This window comes from Heloderma suspectum, chromosome 6, assembly GCF_057233095.1.
Source record: "Heloderma suspectum isolate Gila_16-S chromosome 6, 16-S_ref, whole genome shotgun sequence".
NCBI lineage: Eukaryota > Metazoa > Chordata > Lepidosauria > Squamata > Helodermatidae > Heloderma > Heloderma suspectum.
Genome location: NC_139463.1, coordinates 80,518,175 through 80,537,844, shown reverse-complemented (window position 1 = coordinate 80,537,844; position 19,670 = coordinate 80,518,175). Strand labels below are relative to the sequence as shown.

The 19,670-nt window shown below is 43.4% G+C and overlaps 1 protein-coding gene across 1 annotated transcript; it reads left to right on the top strand.

Annotated features, from left to right (window-relative positions):
• Window positions 1-8,790: 8,790 nt before the first annotated feature.
• Window positions 8,791-16,353, top strand: LOC146341406 (olfactory receptor 6B1-like). The gene is made up of 2 exons (XM_084808341.1): window positions 8,791-8,803; window positions 15,389-16,353. Exons 1-2 carry the CDS (start codon window positions 8,791-8,793, stop codon window positions 16,351-16,353), a joined length of 978 nt encoding a protein of 325 aa, XP_084664467.1.
• The last annotated feature ends 3,317 nt before the right edge of the window (window positions 16,354-19,670 follow it).

The following is a 19,670-nucleotide window of genomic DNA, read 5'->3' as shown; positions in this document are numbered from 1 at the left end:
CTGATGGAAAAATAAAATCAAAAATTAAAAGGAGTCAGTATATCTTTACAGCAAGTCAAGATCAGATAGACCTAGCGTTTTTAAAGCAAGTGCTACTAAATAGTAAATACAGTGGAACTGGAGTATATCTGTCCTATAAACCTATATTGAAGATAGGGATGTCTGATGTACATTATTAATATAGCTGTACAGAGTAGCAGAAGACTGTTGCCTGCCCCAAGGAACCTTTAATCCAATGGAAGAAGGGAAAAGAGTGGTCAGAGTAAGTAGGGATTAGTGTGTAAAATTCAGTTGCATGTATGTAGGCCTCATTTCAGTTTAGGATGAAGACTAAAGGGTTAAGCCAAATACTTCACAGAAATGGTAGGGTTTAATGAGGGATTTGAAAGAGAGAGAGAGAGAGAGAGAGAGAGAGAGCAATTGCATAACTTAGCTGTGATATGAATCCAGGCTGATCTAGAGGATATAGATTAAGCTAGAGGATAGCATTACCCAAACTGGTGGCTTCCAGATATTTTGGATTACAACTCCCAGCATTCTTGACCATTGCCCTTGCTGGCTAGGATTACTGGAGGTTGAAGTCCAAAACATCTGGAGGCCACCAACTTGGGGAGGACTGCTATAAGAGTAGTGTTCTGGTTTATGAACTGAGCTGGTTCACATGATGCTAGGATGGTTAGCCACAGTACCTTGTTAACCAACCACATGCATGCCAGTCACATGCCTGCTGATTGCCCTAATTATGCTCGCCAGCCAGGTGCGGGTTGTCATGATGTCTGAACCAGGTGAGGGTTGGTGGCTGGGGTGGTTAGCAAACCACCCAGCAACCCTACAAGAGATCATGGGTTATGGTGGTTTGTTTACCACCCCAGCCAACCACCCTCACTGGGTTCGGATGTCACAACAACCCACTCTCAGTGAGGTTAATTAGGGAAAGCAGCCAGCATGGATAATGTTTCTTTGCAAGCAGAGATGTTAGATCGTGGGAAGAGTGTTATAAGAAATCTGAAAGAGGGTATTTCCTCCTTTTTTCTGTCTTTTTTTTTCTTTTTTGAAATGGGAACACTTTTTAAAATAAAATAAAATTTGGTAGCACTTTAGGTTTGCTGGTCTTCAAATGCTCATATGATATAGAAAGATGATGATGATGATGATGATGAAGATAGACAGACAGACAGACAGACAGACAGACAGACAGACAGATATACACACACACACCCTATTCAGGACATCCTACATCTGGGTATAGTAATCATGTGAGGAGCGGGAGCATGCTAGTCCCCTCTGCATCACCCTATACTCATGGAGGGTGCCTTTCTGAAGAGGAGAACCTCTTGTATCCATGGAGGTTCTCCACAGGATTTTGAATGCTGATTTTCCAATATTCTGGCTCATGTGGGGAGCATCCATGGATAAAGGGGAATCCCCTCTTCAAAGCATTGTCCTCCACAAGTACAAACCAGCAAAAATGATGAAGGGTGGTAGGGCTAGTGTGCTCACCCTCTCTTTACTAGATGTAGAATGCCTGAATAGGGCTACAGTCACTCCTACATCTAAAAGCTACTCTCCGATCACAGTGTATTATGTCTCCATTCAGGGAGCCATACTGGGGAGGGGGTGGAAAAATTATGCAGGGTCATTTCTAGGGCAGTCTAGGAGGAAAACATGGTGGTTATCATTTGTGGCAGCAAGAACAAACTAAAAACAGGAGAGAGAAAAACCCTACAGCTGCTGCTGCTGCTAATCAATAACGTGTCCCCGAACCAGCAAGTAATTTCACCTCCTGGAGTTTCCCCCATTTGTTGCCCCTAAATTTTGCCCCTTGAATTTTGAGCCTAAGTCACAGAAGACCCTTCTCCTGTTAGAACTAGAACTCAATACTATCAAGGTGACAGATGTTTGATTGTCAACCTATGGTGAGATCTGCACTGCTAATTTTGGTGTGCCCCGTGTTCATAGGGTATAGTGTAGTATATACAATGCATTCAGATAGCCATAAGAAAAGTCTGGAAGGAAATTCTGTGAGTGAGAAACTGGGGGGAAACAAAAAGTGACAAGGAACACTGGTGCAGATACGTCGTTCAAACCCATGAAATAAATCGACTTCCCTATGTTCCTCTGCTGTTTGCTTATGAAACTTCAGCCTTCACCAATTTGGATCCCATAACTTTGAACTTAATAAGAAAACTAAAGTATCTCTCCCAACAATGCACAGTCCCCAGTCCTGTGAATTACCTTTAAGTGATAATGCTCAATGGCAGATGTATATATGATAGATTTCATCTAAACTGGTGATTTTGGATGAATTTGCGAAGCCACCATTGTGATGTTCTTTTTGAAGCTTTGGAATGGCAGTATGGATGTTTTGTAGGTGTCTTTGAGAGCTGGCTCCTAATTCAGAGAATAACATTCCTCATGGGTGTTTGTTTCCTGAACTCATAAGGAATCAGTGATTCAACAAGGAACTGAGGTTCAATTTGCTTAATAGAAGCATGACATCTTTTTTTAGAGATTAATTCCCCAGTCATCTGACTGTAGTGTGTTTCATAGCAGTAATTTAATCATACCAGTCCGTCAGTCTAAGCAGCATGATTTGAACTGTACTGCAGTCCAACACTGATTTATTGGCAAGTATGAATGTCAGCTGTCTTACATTACATGGACTGTCTAGTCTCACATTTCTTTTTCAATGGCAACTCCTCCATCCCTTTCAATGCATATTAAGAACCTGAGAGCAATTAAGAACCTGAGAGTAATTTGCTAAACCAAAGAAGTAAACAATTATTTATATCAGATTTTTCTTCCATGATGGATACATGATGGATACGTAGGATTCCCAGGAAGATCTCCATCTAAACTAGAGGTTTATTTGTTTGTTTGTTTATATGCTTATTTATTTTATTACATTTGTATACCCCCCACCTGGCAAATGCCTTCAGGACAGTTTATAATCATAAAACCAGACAACAACAACATAACGAGAGAGAGAGAGAGAGAGAGAGAGAGAGAGAGAGAGAAATAATACAATACAAGTAACAAAATAATACAACATTAATATTAAAACCAGTACAATATAAAAAAAAATATTAAGGAGACATAGTAAAATTAATAAAGCAACAGATTGAAGGTTAAATGCCTGTTTAAAGAGGAAGGTCTTTACTGGTGTCTAAATGTAAAGATTGAAGTTGCCAGGGGGATCTCCCTGAGAAGGGCATTCCATAGACAAGGGGGCCACTACAGAGAAGGCTCTTTCTCTGGTAGCCACCCATTGCACCATTGTGAGCAGCAGCAACCACAGAAGACCCTCCAAAGACAGTCTTAGCAAACAGGCAAGAACGTATGAGAGAAGGCTTTCCTTCAGTTAGGCTGTTCCTAAGCCATTTGAGGCTTTAAAAGTAAGCACCAGCACCTTGAATTGGGCCTGGCCCTGGAAACGGACTTGTAACCAGTGAAGTTGATGCAGCACTGGAGAAACATGTTCAAGTCATATGGCCAGCCCCAGTAGGCAGTTTCACTCCTCTGTTCTGCACTAACTGATATTTCTGGACCGTCTTCAAAGATAGCCCCATGTATAACATGTTGAAATAATCCCAGCAGGAGGTTACATGTAGCCAGGCTATCTCTGTCCAGGTAGGGTTGTAGGTAGGGTTGGCACAGGTGCCCGATTCTATCCGGGAATATGGCTGAACCCCCCCGAGCCCCTCACTCCCCCGCTTGGCAAGCCCCTTCCCCTGCTTGCCCCCTACCTGCACTTGGCGAGTGGCTCACACTCACCACAGAGGCCTTGTCATGCTCCGCAGTCACCATTTAAAAAAATAAATAAATTGGCAATCACAAAAATGTGCATTTTTGCATATGCACAAAAATGTGCGTTTTGAAAATGCACATATTTGCATATGTGAAAGTGCACATTTTTGTGAATGTGCATATTTGTGTATGCGTGAAAATGCACATTTGTGTGAAAATGTGCATTTTTGTAAAGTGCGCATTTTTTGCACCAGCACAGATATGCTCATTCGCAAATATGCACATTTTCGCACATATGCAGATACACGGATTTTTGGAATTGCCATTTCATTTTTCAAAATACGGTGACTGCAGAACTTGATGAGGCCACTGGGGTGAGCATGGGCTGCTTGCTGAGTGCAGGATGGGCTCAAGTGTGGTCCAGGGATGGGCAAGCAGGGGCAGGTTGCTGGGCCAGTGCCCAGAGAACCCGGACGGGGGTTGGTTCATACATCCCTAGTTCTGGCTGAAGCTGATAAAGGGCACTTTGTGTCACTGAAGTTACTTAGGCCTCCATTCAGAGCTGGATCTACAAGCACCCCAGATATGAACTTGCTCCTTCTGGGGATGTTCAACCCCCCATTTAGCATATATTGATTGCCACTTAACTGGTCTCTATAAGTTTATGGTCTATATCACTTTCTCATGCTTTTTGACTGTAATTCCATTGTTTTTTGTCTGCATTAATCTGTAATTAAAATAATAATAATAAAAATACTTCCAAATTATGGAGAAAATGTGTCTTTTCTCTAAAACCATATATTAATGCACATTTGGATACTTTTCAACTGTTGGGAACTGTGTCACAATATTCAGAGAAATACAGCATCTAGTGGATACCTGAATTCTGATCCACACATTAGTTTGAGAGGAGCAAATCAAGTTATTTTGGGAACAATCCTATGGCCACTAGTCAGTGGCTAGATGGCCATAGGATATGCGGTTTTCCAGGAACCGACCTTCCCCCGCTTCTGCACTGCCTCACAGGCAGCACAGAGCAGCCTCGCACTCCGCACTCTGAAGAGGAGCACGGAGTGGCCAAAACATGGTGTTCTGGGGGGTGTTCCAGGGTGGAGAAGGAGGAAATGCTGGTATGACACATCCTATGTGTCGTCTGGCAGCCTCCTCCCCTGCTCTGCCTTCCCGTGGCTAGACAGCTGAAATCGGCTGTCTAGCCGCAAATGCAGGGCAGGAGAAGTGCGGAGGGAATGATCCCCTCCGTGCTTCTCCTGCCCTGCATTGGATAGGCAGTTGCCTCAGGGTTTGGAGGCAGCTTCCTGTCCCCATAAGATTGTGCCCTTTGTTTAGTTATTCACAAATAACCCATTTTTCAAGCAGCCATAATCCAAACACTGAGTAGACCCAGACCTGCTTAACTTTCAGAGACTTGCTGCAATGTGTGCTTTCATCGGAACAGACCTTGGGATAATATTGTGCACTGATTGAACAAAAAGGTAAGTGAGATCATAGAATCATAGGACAGTAGGGTTGGAAGGGGCCTATAAGACCATCAAGTCCAACCCCCTGCTCAATGCAGGAATCTAGATCAAAGCATCTCTGACAGATGGCTGTCCAGCTTCATCTTGAATGCGTCCAGTGTGGGAGAGCCCACTACCTCCCTAGGTAATTTATTCCATTGCCATATTGCTCTAACAGTCAGGAAGTTTTTCCTGATGTTCACCTGGAATCTGCAACAATCTGGTGCAACTTAAGCCAGTAACAGGGAAGTTAGTCTCTATGGATAATCCCATAAACTGTTATCAATTTAATGTTAAAAACAATAAAAATATGATATGTGTTGTTCATTTCAATTCAGTCAAGAGGCCAGAAAACAAGATCCAGACTGTATAATTTGCTGTGTGTGTTGGGCCAATAACCTACTGGGATAGCCCCATAGTTGGCATGGCCACCATGATGTCCTGAGATGACTCTAACAAAACCGCCTCAAAATGGGTGTTGCTCCCCAGACCAAGACCACCTCTGATATTAAGTCAGACAGACTGTTGGGTGTTGGTAGACCTACTGAATCCTTGATCTGCCCAGATTACCCACCACCAGGTTCAAATACTTGAAGCTAGCACTCAGAGCTTTTCTACACAAGGCTGTTAATGTACTGTATCTATTTTTGGTTCTGTTGCAGAGTTGAGATCCCAGCACTGCATGAAGAGCATTTCCTTCCTGGCTTTTCCTCTTCATAATCTCTAGGTGGCACTGTGATATAATGGAACAGTGTAATTATTACACAAGTGGGAAAGCTTTTCTGTCACTTTCACAAATAAAACTACATTTTCCCTGCTCCAAAAAACCCTCACTGAAAGTGCTGTTAAAAACAAAAGTGAAACTGGAGGGTTAGGATGTCATCTAAAGAACCCATCAACAACCATGAGCAAGGAATAACATGTGCACAATGAATGCCTCATGTAGAAAAACTCTTAGTTTGACAGGAAGAGGAAGCCTAGCAGAATAAATGGTTATCTCATAGACTACTCCAACCCCTTCTTCCTGGATATCAAGCCTATGTTGATATTGAACTTAGTACCTTGGTGGATATAGGTGGGGGAGATCCAACTTATGCCCAGGTCATCTACCCAGGTCTATGTGATACATACCATGTCAGACCTCTAATAGATGGTTGATGATTTTTGACATGGCAATTCAGGTTCCTTCGGATGAGGGAAAGGACCAGAAGGAAGGGTAGTAACAAACTCTCCTTCCCCTCAACTAAACCATCCAGTCCCCACCACCATGTCTCCCCCTACACGTCATGACCACCATATCTCTCCCTACACAGTTGGGGTGCTTCCCCACACCATTTATTAATGTATGCATTGCCTAAGCACACACTGAGAGTTTGTGGATGGCGAGATAATTTTTAAAAATGCAAACTGTCAGAAGTTAAAGAGCTAAGTGTACTGTGCCAGGTAAAATACAGGGGAATGCAACATAGAAGTACTGAATGAAAATATACTTAAAATACAAACTAAACATTCTCAGCAACTGCCTTACAGTATTTCAAGATATCATATAGCCAGCAGTGGAAGTTACTTCCAAATGTTCAATGAAATATCACAGTACAATCCATTTTTTAAATACCAAAATATATGGTTAACCTGACACTAGGGATGGGTCAGAATTTTATTCAGTTTGCATTTTGATGTGAATATATATAATCTGCATTTCCCGAACCAAAGCATAAACTAGAATACTACTGTGCTCTGAAATCCACACTTTCTTAAACATTGAGCTCAAGCTCATCAATGAAAAAAAATATGGACAAAAAATGTAAGTGCCCACAAAATGTGCATATTAGAGAAAAGTGCACACAAAATTCCATTAGGCTATGGGGGGAAATGCATATACTTAAAAAAGTGCCCTACCCTGCATCCAGCTGGGGGGGGGGGGTTGTTGTGGGTGGCAGGAGAAGGAAGAGATGTGGGAGACCACCATTGGCAGTCCGATGTGATGCCACTGGGGGTGGGGTGGGAAGGGCTCAAGAGGAGTTCTTTGCTCTCGGGCCCCTTCTTCCTGCCTCTTTGAAATATGGCTCCCTCCCCCTGTTCCTTGTATGCAGTGTGGGTTCTGCTGGTTGCCCTTTTGGGGGCCGAGTACGAATTCTTGGCTCACAGTCTGATTGGCCAAGGCTGAAGTCTTTTTGCCTACTTCACACTGTAAGTGGGGCAGGTGTGTCCACCAGGTGATTTTGGCCTTATTTGATAGTCTGGTTATTTGGTCACATTTTCTCCAGGTAAGCTGCTAGGGATGGGCAATGCTGATAAGAACAGGGATGGTCAGCATTCAGAGGTATTGTTTTGGTGACAGGTGATGCCTGAGGCCTCCCACTCTGGGTTTTGTGGCCTCAGCAGCGGGATAAGGGTTACCTGTGAGGTCACCCTCACCCACTGGGTGTTTTGTGGCCCGGGAGGGGGTGACAGGGGAAGGCCAACCTCCCCCAAAAGGGGTAGTCCTGGGGATGGCAATCTCTTAGATGCCACTCAGCAGGCTTTGAATGTTTCACCTGTTACAATGCCTAGCTAGTTGCTGGCAGAAATTAGTTGCCCGTCCAGGTATTTTCCCCTTTGCAGATTTATCAATAAATGTGGCCCAATTCAATACCAATCACTTATGTCTCATCTCTCTATTTTCCACCCCTATACACCTGGAATGTTCATAAAATGTGTCCATTTGGGAAATTGCATACAAACATTCAAATATTTGAAGAAATACACACACAAACCTCTTTGAATTATCTTGTGGATTTTTGTGTGCACTTTTTGCAAATTAATGCAGAAATAGCACGGAATGACTGTAGAAATCTGATTAACTGCTGAGAAATGAACTTGACAGATTCATCCATTCCTTCCTGCTAGAGTCGCATTAATTAATGTTTGTTTATTTATTGTAGTTATTCATATCCTTGCTGATTATTTTACTTGATGGCTCTAACAATTCAAATACAGAGCAAGTTGCTATTTTTTTTATTCTAATGTAACCATATGGATTAGCCCCTCTATTATTGTTTAATGATTCTACTTTTAAACTTCTATGTTCTATACTTTTCAGTATGTATTTATATTTATATATTTGATTCTGTGTGTCTGTGGTTGGTAGACCGTAAATTATAAACTACTGCTAGTCATTCATATCCTGATTTTCAGGATAAAAATCCTCCCAATATCATGCACACCAATACATAAAAGAATACATACAATTTAAAAAGTGCCAATTCTTGAATAAGAAGATCATTGAATGGAAATGGTATTTAACTGCTTTCCTACAAGCTGTTATTCCCAAATAAGTGAATTCCTGAATAAAGGTTAATTTGTCTCCTTGTATGCAATCCCCATGGACGGTATTTCTCATCTCTCTCTCTCTCTTGTACTATTCAATTCAAATTTAGTTTGGGAAGGAGACAAAGAAGTTATAGAAGTTCAGCTAAGTTAAGAAGCTCTGAGGGACAAGGCTCTGTTGAGACTTCAGGTGTTGTTTACATAAATGTACTAAGTTATGACCACACTGGGTTATATCCAGACTGGAGGAAACTGATTCACACCTACTCTACTGAGTGAAATGCATAATCTCATTGAAAGAATAAAGGACCGGCTAAGGAAAGCCCACATATGCTGAAAGTATGTCGCTCAGCCTGATCTGTTCATGTCTCTACTGTCGATTGTAAGTTATGTTCTGAAATTCAACTTTTCTGCTCTACTACTACCCCACCCTCGCTTCTTGGTGCACTTTTAACGGAAGACTGTTGTGGAAGCTTTATTCAAATACTCCATTTAAATGGTCAGATATTCCCATCCCCTACATGTTGCGAGTATATATGGCTATATTTCATTGGTGTGTTGCGTGTTTCATTTGGTGTGTTTCATTCATGAGGCCCCAAAATAAGTTATTTTGTGTGATATATGTTCATTCCCCACCCCCCTTTATTCATATATTTTATTTATTTGGTATGAAACAAGACATATAGTCAAATTGGCAAAGCTTATACATTTCATACATAGCAATGAAAACAAAGCAAAATAAATTTCTGTTCAATTTGCTTTCATCATATTTTGGATGCAAGGTGTCTGAGAAAATTTGAGTTGTATTGTGATCCATTTACAGCACAATCTTATACATGTCTGCTGAGGAGTGAACCCCATTATCATCAGTGGGACTTGCTCCCAATAACTATGCATAGGATTGCAGCCTTAATTATTTTATAGTTAATGAGTTGGAGTCAGACTAAGTTATTTGAAATTTGGTCGCTTTGAAAGCAATGTGAAAAAACAGTCATGGGTAATTTGAGTCTCATTGATTTCAATGAGAACCTTGCAACTGACTTTTTCTGGGTTAGACCCAATATTTTCGTGGTAATTATTTTGTTTGTATTGCCAACGTGTAATTTTTTAATGGCATTCCATTTTTCAAATTAGTATCTCAAAAAATAGAATATCAAATGAGAAAGCAAATGGAACAAGCCTTATTGTCAGTACTTACTTCCAGGGAAGTGTGGATCGAATTTCATTCTTGGTGGGGCCCCACAACAACATTATATAGCTGTATTGATTATAGTTTCCTAGAGACTTGGGCACAGTAGAGCATTCACTGCCCATAGTACATGGTTGCATAGGGATTATGCATGATGCATGCTACTCTGCACTTTCTGAAAAAGGTAAGTGAATGTGTGAAATGACTACATGGGAAAGCATGTTGTTTGAGGTAATATGAAACAATGTGAAAGTTCTGCCTGCAGTGCTCGATCTGAAATGGCTGATCATACATGCAAATCAGGACTTGGTGCTGTTTGCCATTGGGTTTGCCACTGGGTGAGTTCACACATCCTTCCTTCTCAATGGATACCAAGAACTTGTGCTTTGTACATGATTTGATTTCTCTATGTTGCACATTTGATATCAGCAGCAGCTAATTCTGTGAACTGACTCCATTGAAATGAATATTATTTAAGGTCATTTAACTGTTCTGTCTGTGCTGTTAGATCTGTGATTCCCCATTCACATGTTCTTATTAATAATGGTTTTATCCCATCCTTCCTCTGAGGAGCACATGGCAGTGTATGCATTTCTCCTCACTCTGTGTTATCCTCACAGCAACCCTCTGGCTGCAAGACAGTCTCAGTTCCAAGCTTAGCTGATGAGCTTCATGACTGAGTAGCGGGGAAAATGGTTGTCTTCAGTCCTAGCCCAACAATCTGTCATATATACCACCCTGGAGCTTATCTCCTGGTGTTGAAATTCTCAAGTGATGAACCTGCATGTGTGTGATCTGTAATGTATCATCTTACAGATCTTTACTATTCTAGGGATGTACGAAAAGCACTTACCTTTCGCAGATTATGTTGATGGGGGGGAGGCATTCCGTCCCTCCCCCCAGAATCCTCAACGGGGGGGAGGAGCTCTGTTCCTCCCCCTCGGAATCCTCCATGGCCGGCTGTGCTCCGCGGCAGCTCTGCGCAGCAGCCGGCCAGGCCCAGCCAGGCCAGAGCCATCTGCAGCCAGATTTTCAGCCGCGAAGGGCTCTGGGAAAAACAAAAAACCCACCTATGCAAATGGCGGCAGCTATGGCCGCCTCCATTTGCGTCCCTTATTTTTGCCATCTTAATCTACGTAAATATTTATGTAGACTAAGACGGCGAAAATAAGGGGAACACAAATAGCACAGCTGCTGCCATTTGCGTACGCTTTTTTTTTTTTTTACCCAGTCGTTTTAGGCTATGTAAAAACTTACGTAGCCTATTGCGTCTCTATAAAAAACAAAAACAAACTGCAAATGGCAGCGGCAGCAGCCGGTTGGAAGACCAGCCGCTGCAGCTGCCACTGCCGAAGCCACTGCCAGAGCCGCTGCCACCCGGAAGATCCGCCCCAGGTAAGTCTCATCCTGGAGGGGATCCGTGGGGGGGGTGGCAGGCCGTTCCACCACAGATTTCAGGGGGCCGAATGCACTGGCATTCAGCCTCACTGAGATCCATGGCAGAATTCTCTGCCATCCCTAACTATTACCAGGAAGTCTGTGAATACAAAAGTGTCAGTGGAGCAAAACCTGCATTATGTATGTATTACATTTCTATAGTATTCAGCAGCCGAAGCTTTCACATACTTGACAAATATGGAGTGGCACAAACATATTAGACAGAGATCTTAAGGTATTTATTATATCTATGTATCCATACCTTCCCTCAAAGTGTCCAGGATTGTTGTTTAACTAGGTATGGGGGAGAAATTCATTCCATTTCCATTTTAATGTGAATTGACATGATTTCACACTTTTGAACCAACCAATATGCAAACTGACACATAGGTATTCTTCAAAATTAACACTTACTTGCATTGCCCAATTAAAAAATGCACACAATAATGCATATGTTCGTGAAAATAACATTCACAGTTGTATTTTGTTAGGACAATGGCTTGCAGAAAAATGTGCATGTTACACAAAACTGCATACACAAATTTGTATACTAGGAGAAATGCACTGAAAAATGTGTGCACATTTGTATATAAATGTAAAAAAGAAGATTGGTTTGTATTGAACTTTGAGAATTTTTTTCCAGTCTAAAGATTGGAATAATGTGAAACTGAAATAGATTTGTCTATCCCTAGTGTTAACCATAGAACAACCTGTAAAGTATATTAGGTTGAGAGACAGTAGCCTGTCCAAGGAAACCCAAGATATCATCATGTAATTTGAGTGATGAACAGGGATTTGACTGTATAGGCTTTCCACAGCCACACCCAAGGTAAAGTTCCTCCACTCTGCTGGCTTCCTATAAAACCAACAGTGGAACTGACAGTAGAGATGTATAGGAATTTCCATTCAGTTCACAAATTACTGTCCTGTTTGCAACCCTAAAGACAAATAAGAAAGAGAGCACATGTTCTCCAAAAATGTTTGCACATTCCCAAACTTGTGTTCATGTTTCCAAAATGTGCACTTGAAAAATGCACAACATGTGAAAAATGCACAACTTTCCCCATTTGAACTAACTGAAAAACAGGCCGCAAATGAATATGAGAGCAAGCCAAAACAAGCTTTGAAGTGAAGTTCAGAGAATTTTAGCACACTCGAGCATCCTTGTTTCTCCTATCCTAAATTAGGGGTGTACAAATCTCATCACCTGAGTCCACTGGGGGGTCCGTGGGGTGGAGGCAATCTGTTCCTCCCCCCCGAATCCTCCCTGGCTGGCTTGGCTCCGTGGCGAGTCCCTAGAGCCACCAGCCGGGTCCGTCTGGTGCCAGACTTCCGTCTGGTGCCGGTCTGCGGAAGCAAATGGCGTCCAGCATAGCGGAAGCCATTTGTGTCCCTGCTCTTTGCTATGATAGGCTACGTAAATCTTTTTTGCAGATTTCCAGAGGGCAGCAAGGAAAGATAATGAAGTCTATTGGGCAAGCATTGCAAACAGTTAGAAGAGGATTACATGAGGGGCCATATCAAGAATGCATTTATGCAACTTTAAAAGATTCGAACATCATTTACTGCTCACAAAGGTACTATTAAAAACAAGCAAAGGAAAGTATTATCCAACCAACAAGATGTCAAGAACAGATGGCGAGAATATACTGAAGAGGTGTATACTGGTAGCAAAGATGCACTGCCGCTGGATGCTGAGGATTGTGAAGTGGAAAAAGAACCATCTATTCTTGAGGAAGAGATTGCATGGGCTATGAGACAACTACCAAACAACAAGGCCCCAGGCATTGACAACATCTCTGTAGAATTGTTAAGGCCTGTACCATCCAAAATTATCAAAGTTTTGTGTCAGAAAGTCTGGGAAACCAATGAATGGCCACGGGACTGGAAACGTTCAGTGTTTATTCCACTACCAAAAAAGGGAGACTCCGAAGATTGTTCCAATTACCAAACAATTGCTCTCATACCTCATATTAGCAAAATGTTGCTTAAGATTATACAAAAGTGCTTGGTACCAACCATTGAAAGGGAATTACCAGATATTCAAGCTGGCTTCTGAGAGGGATGCAGTTCTCGTGACCACATAGCAAATCTGCGAGGGATCATGGAAAAATCTCATGAATATCAAAAGGTCATCTACTTATGCTTTATTGATTACAAGAAAGCTTTTGACATGATTTGTCATGATTGAGCATGGCAAGTTGCAGAGAGCACTATGAGATCTGGGGGTACCAGCACATTCGGTCAAGTTAGTACAATCATTGTACACAAATCAGGAAGCCACCATTCAAACTTCATAGAGAGATACTGATTGGTTTAAAATAGAGAAAAGAGTATGGCAAGGCTGCATTCTTTCACCTTTTCTTTTTAACCTCTATGCCGAAATGATCATGAGGAAGTTAGAGCTCAAAGAAACAGAAATCAGGGTAAAGGTTGGTGGAAGGATTATAAACAATCTTTGTTATGCTGATGACACAACTCTCCTCTCAGAAACCAAAGAAGGTCTGGAATATATGATCAAGAAAATCAAAGAAGAGAGTGAGAAGTTTGGCCTCTCAACCTCTCCTTAAACATCAAAAAGACTAAGCTCATGTCAACTGTGAAGAACGGAAATATCAGCATAGTAGTTGATGGTGAAGAGTTTGAATGTGTAGAAGAATTTATTTTCTTAGGATCGCAGATCAATCATAGTGGTGAATGCAGCCCAGAAATAAAACGTTGAATTGTGATGGGTCGCGCAACAATGATGAGCATGAACCGAATATGGAAAAACAAGGACATCAGCTTGACAACTAAATGCAGATTAGTTTGTACCACTGTGTTTCCCATAGTTACTTGTGGATGCAAAAGTTGGATAATGAAGAAACAAGACAGAAAGAGAATTGATGTATTTGAGCTGTGGTGTTGGAGAAAGCTCCTGTGCATTCCTTGGACAGCTAAGATAACAAATAAGCAAGTTCTGGAACATATAAACCCAGACATGTCATTGGATGGAAAAATCATGAAATTGCGATTGACTTATTTTGGCCAAGTTATGCGGAGGAACTCACTAGAAAAAGCAATTATGCTTTGATTGGTTAGTGGAAAAAGGAAACCTGGCTGCCAAAGAACGAGATGGCTAGATACCATCAAAATTGATACCAACCAGAGCATGGAACAGCTCAAAGAAATAGTACAAGATCATGATATGTGGAGAGAGATTATCCATAGAATTGCCAAAAGGCAGACACGACTGAATGGATAATATCATCATCACGCCATTTGCATCCCTGCTCTTTGCCATGATAGGCTATGTAAAGATTTATGTAGCCTATCACAGCAAAGAGCAGGGATGCAAATGGAATCTGCTATGCCATTTGCGTCCCTGCTCTTTGCCGTGATAGGCTATGTAAATCTTTATGTAGCCTATCGCGCAAAGGGACAAGGACACAAATGGCATTCGCTACGCCGGACACCATTTGCATCTGCAGACCAGCAGTGGATGGCAGCAGATGACCTGGACCTGGCCAGCAGCAGGTAGGATCCGGCTGGCGTGAACTTTGCGGGGTGGCTGAGGTGAGTGGTCCGTTCCACCACAGACTCTGGGGGGGGGGATTCTTTAGAATCCAGCCTCATTGGAGTCCGTGGTGGAATTCTCCGCCATCCCTATCCTAAGTGGCAGTGGCACACAATAAAAGGGTGGTGGGAATTCTCATTTTATTTTAAAGTTTTTTTTACTTGGACAAAAAGGGGTATTACAGATTACCAGCCACCATTTGCAGCTCCCTACACTCCCCTCCAAAAGCATATTTGGATGCCCCCTCACTTCGTGGAGCCATGTTTTGACAGAAAGCTGCAGATAGGGGATATCAGCATCCCTCCCTGCATGAGCAGAAGTGTTTTTTTCACATTTGCAGCAGGAGGCAAGCACCTGTATTTGTTGTGCAATATGTCACCCTAGTGTAGTTGTCATAGAATCATAGAATCATAGAACAGTAGGGTTGGAAGGGGCCTACAAGGCCATCGAGTCCAACCCCCTGCTCAGTGCAGGAATCCAAGTCAGAGCATCCCTGATGTCCTTAGTTTTTTATTTACTCTGTGATGTTCTTCTGCACATTAAAATCTTGCATTGTTTTGCCAATGCTCCCACTCATTCTCCAAAATTTACCATGATTTTGTTGTCTCTTAATCCTCCAGATATCCGTATGAGGCATGGAACTGGAAAACAAGACCAGAGTCCAGGAGTTTATCCTCCTGGGGTTCCCGACACTCATGGAACTTCAGATATTGCTGTTTGTAACATTCCTCAGTGTCTACATCCTGACCCTGCTTGAGAACATTGTGATCATCAGTCTTATCAGAACAAACAGCCATCTCCAAAAACCCATGTACTTTTTCCTTAGTCACCTGTCATTCCTGGAGACCTGGTATATTTCTGTGACTGTTCCCAAACTCCTGGTTAACTTCCTAGCAGCGAACAAGAGCATTTCCTATGAAGGCTGCATGGCCCAGCTCTACTTCTTCATATCTCTAGTTTGCACAGAGTGTGTCCTCCTGGCTGTCATGGCTTATGATCGCTATGTCGCCATCTGCAACCCGCTACGCTACCCAGTCATAATGAGTGCCCGGTTCTGCTTGCAGCTAGCAGTGGGATCTTGGTTTGCTGGATTCCTAATCTCTATGCTCAAGGTCTTTTTCATTTCCCAGTTGAGTTTCTGTGGCCCAAATATCATCAACCATTTCTTTTGTGACATCTCACCATTGCTCAACCTCTCCTGCACAGATCGAACAGTGGCTGAGATGGTAGACTTTGTATTTGCCCTCATTATCCTCATAATTCCTCTGACTGTCACTATTGGCTCCTATGTCTGCATAATCGGCACCATTTTGCGTATCCCCACAGCCCAGGGAAAACGAAAAGCCTTTTCCACCTGTGCCTCTCACCTCACTGTGGTTATTATCTTCTACTCAGCGACTCTCTTCATGTATGCTCGACCAAGGATAATCCATTCTTTTGATCTCAATAAATTTGTCTCAGTTGTGTACACTATTGTCACCCCCATGTTGAATCCCTGCATTTACTGCCTAAGGAATCAAGATGTCAAGGAAGCCCTGAAAAAGATTTGTTGTAGCTTGAGTGCTGCTGAATCCATGATTATCTCTAGTAACCATTAGTCTCATTTCAGGCAGAAACAAGTCATGGGATTCATCTCATCAGGCATCAAAGCAACTCAAGATTTTCCAAAGTTCACTGTTATCCAATTCTGATGCTAGTAGAGATAAAAAAAAGTTCATTGTTATCCGATTCTGATGCCAAATCTTCAGGGCTTATATAAGCTCAGGCCTGCATGGCCTTATAGAAGCCGAGGCCTTTGAGTTGGCATTCCCCCATGGTTCAGTAGGGTGATTACTGGGTAGGATGTACGGATTATATGAAATCTGTTCTGTCTGTGTTTTGTGGATTGTCTGGTGCCTTTCGTTCTGTTGCACAACCATTTATGGAATCAGTTTGGGGTTTTCTTGAGTTTTCAAATTTGCAAAAATTTGCACATGCAAATATGTTGAAATGTCCCCAAAATGTGCATTTTCATGCTTTAGCTTATGGGGGAAATGTGCATTTTGGGCTGATTGTTTGTTTATTTTGTGTTTAGTTTTGTGTTTTTTTCTATGATGAAATTTGTACAAAATATGGGAAAGTTAGAAAAAAAGGTCCATAACTTGTCAGAATCCCCCCAACAGGAGAAAAGCCAGTCTGCTGTGGAATCCACAGGTTCGATTAATAAAAAATCTAAACTCATTTGGTTCCATTGCAGGCTTCTCTGACATCCCTATTGCTGGGTAGGATGTTTGAGTCTGCCCCCCAGGTTCTTTTTAAAAAAATAAATAAATCAGGATTTACCTAGGGGTGTATGAAACCCCACTTACCTGGCTCTGCCGGGCTCCGTAGGTGGGGGGAGGCGCTCTGTCCCTCCCTCCGGAATCCTCACTGGGGGGGAGCTCCGTGCCTCCCCCACGGAATCCTGGCCGGCTGACTCCGCTCTGCAGCCAAGCCGCAGAACCACCGGCTGGCTCCAGCTGCCCGCAGCTGGACATCCAGCTGCTGGGCAGCCCTGCAGGGACGCAAATGGCGGCTGTCGTAGCCACCATCATTTGCATCCCTGCACTGAGCTGTGATAGACTACGCAAATATTTACATAGCCTATCACGGCAGAGGGAAAACCCCAGCGTATGCAAATGGCGGCCGCCGCCATTTGCGTACGCTGGGGTTCCCCCCCCCCACCGTGATAGGCTACGTAAATACTTACGTAGCCTATCACGGCCTCCGCAGGGATGCAAATGGCATCCCTGCGTTAGCTGTGATAGGCTACGTAAGTATTTACATAGCCTATCACAACTGAAGAAGGAGGAAGTGAATGGCAGCTGCAGGACGGCCGCCATTCGCACAGCAGCGCGGACGGGAGCAGGTAAGTGCTCCGTTTCGCACGCCAGTCGTGGGGTGGGGGCAGCGGACACTTCATCCTGTGCACCTTTTGTGGGTTGGGGGGGCAGGGGCTTCGATCCGAGATGGTTTTCGGGGGGCCAAATGCACTGGCATTCGGCCTCACTGAGGTCTGTTGCAGAATTCTCTGACATCCCTAGATTTACCCAGTTCACAGCTTCCGAAGTGAACAGGGACTCAGACACAATCTATGGTCAAAGTCCATACATTTCTGAGCTTGCAGACCAAAAAAGAAAAAAAGAAAGAAAAAGTATTGGAACTCATCTGTACTTTTGAAAAATGTGCATGGAAAAATCCATACTTTTAAAAAATGCCCACAGCTATGCTTAACCAATGGGCGAAGAATGCATACATTTCAAAGATGCACACAATTGATACATACATTTGGGGGGGGGAAAGGGGGGCTGTGCACCACTTTGGCCTGAAGCCCGAACTCCGAATTGAAGCAGATTGCCTTGGGCCATTTTGGGCCACCACATCAAGTCGAGGCGTGGAGGCACAAAGCAGCCTGAAATGGATCAGGATGCTCCGAAAGACTTTGGTGTGGCCCAGCTGCCATGCTCGCACCACAGCCGCCACCCAGCTCCCAGCTCCTTACTTGGTCCTCTGGATGTGCACCGGCAGCCGTCTTGTTCTGGGGAATGGTGGGAGCCATTTTTTAAAATGGTGACTCTCTGTATTTCTGGAAATACAGGGAGTCGCCATTTTTAAAAAATGGCTCCCCACATTCCCCAGAACAAGATGGCTGCTGGTGCATGTCCAGAGGGCCTAGTTGCTGCTGCCACTTGTCTCGCTCAAGCCTTCATGGACTCCTTGCAAGCAAGGAACCCGTAAAGGCTTGAGCAGAGGTAGGAGTCAGCCTCCAACCAGGCTCCCTCCCCTCCTTCCAAGGAAGCGAGAGAGCGCAGCTGGAGGGCGACTCCTGCCCTTGTCCCTGTTGGTGGGCTGTGACAGGCAGAGGTTTCCCTAGCAGGGCCTTGCCCAGTGGATCCCACAACAGCAGCTCCCCAGTGGCACCACCAGCAGCAGCAGTGGCAGCTCCCCTGTCAGCAGTGCCCCCACCCCACGGAATAAGAACCCAGGTAAAGAGCTGTGGTCTGTGTGGCATTTTGTGGGGGCCAAAGCGGGACTTGGATGTTCGAATCCCACTTTGGCTTCACAGACTGAGCCACCAAGGCAGGTCAGGGAGCCTCCAAATCAGCCCGAGCCAAATCGGGCCCACCTCAGAAGCCCCGAAGCGGCTTCTGAGTCAGATCGGGGGTCCATGCACAGCCCTAAAATAATATCCACAAAGATACACATGGATTTTCATGCAAAAAGACGAAAACAGAGCTCACAATCTGATATGGACTCACATTGGAATGAGCTTTGAGATGGAATTTGGAGAACTTTGAAGAGCTTGAATACTGCTGATTCACACTCACACATCCCTATTACTAGGCGTCACAAGATCAAGTAGCAATTTTGGGCCACAAGCCAGGATCAGCCATCGGGACATGTTTTTTATTCTTACCATGTATATTTATTGGAAATCTTGGGAAGGGGTATTAGGGATGTGGTGCAAGGAGTTAAATGAGAGCCAGTGCAATGTACAGGCTAGAGTGTTGGCTTGGGAGTCAGGAGATCTGGGTTCTAGTCCCCATTCAGCCATGGAAGCTCACTGGGTGACTTTGGGCCAGTCACAGACTCTCAGCCCAACCTACATAACAGGTCTGTTGTTGTTGTTGTTGTGAAGATAAAATGGGGGGGGGTGAGGATTATGTATGCCATCTTGTGTTCCTTAAGGAAGAAAAAAGGTAAGATATAAGTGTAATCAATAAATAAAATAAATAGGTTAGCCTAATCACAAAACAGGCAGGGAAGTGTGTTTGTGTGTGTGTGTGTGTGTGTGTGTGTGTAGGGTGCAGAGCCAGGAATCCATAGTGAGTTCCTGGAGAAGAACTGAAGAACATGAAAGGGGTTTCCTTTCCTGGGACTTTCCTGTCAGGGCTGT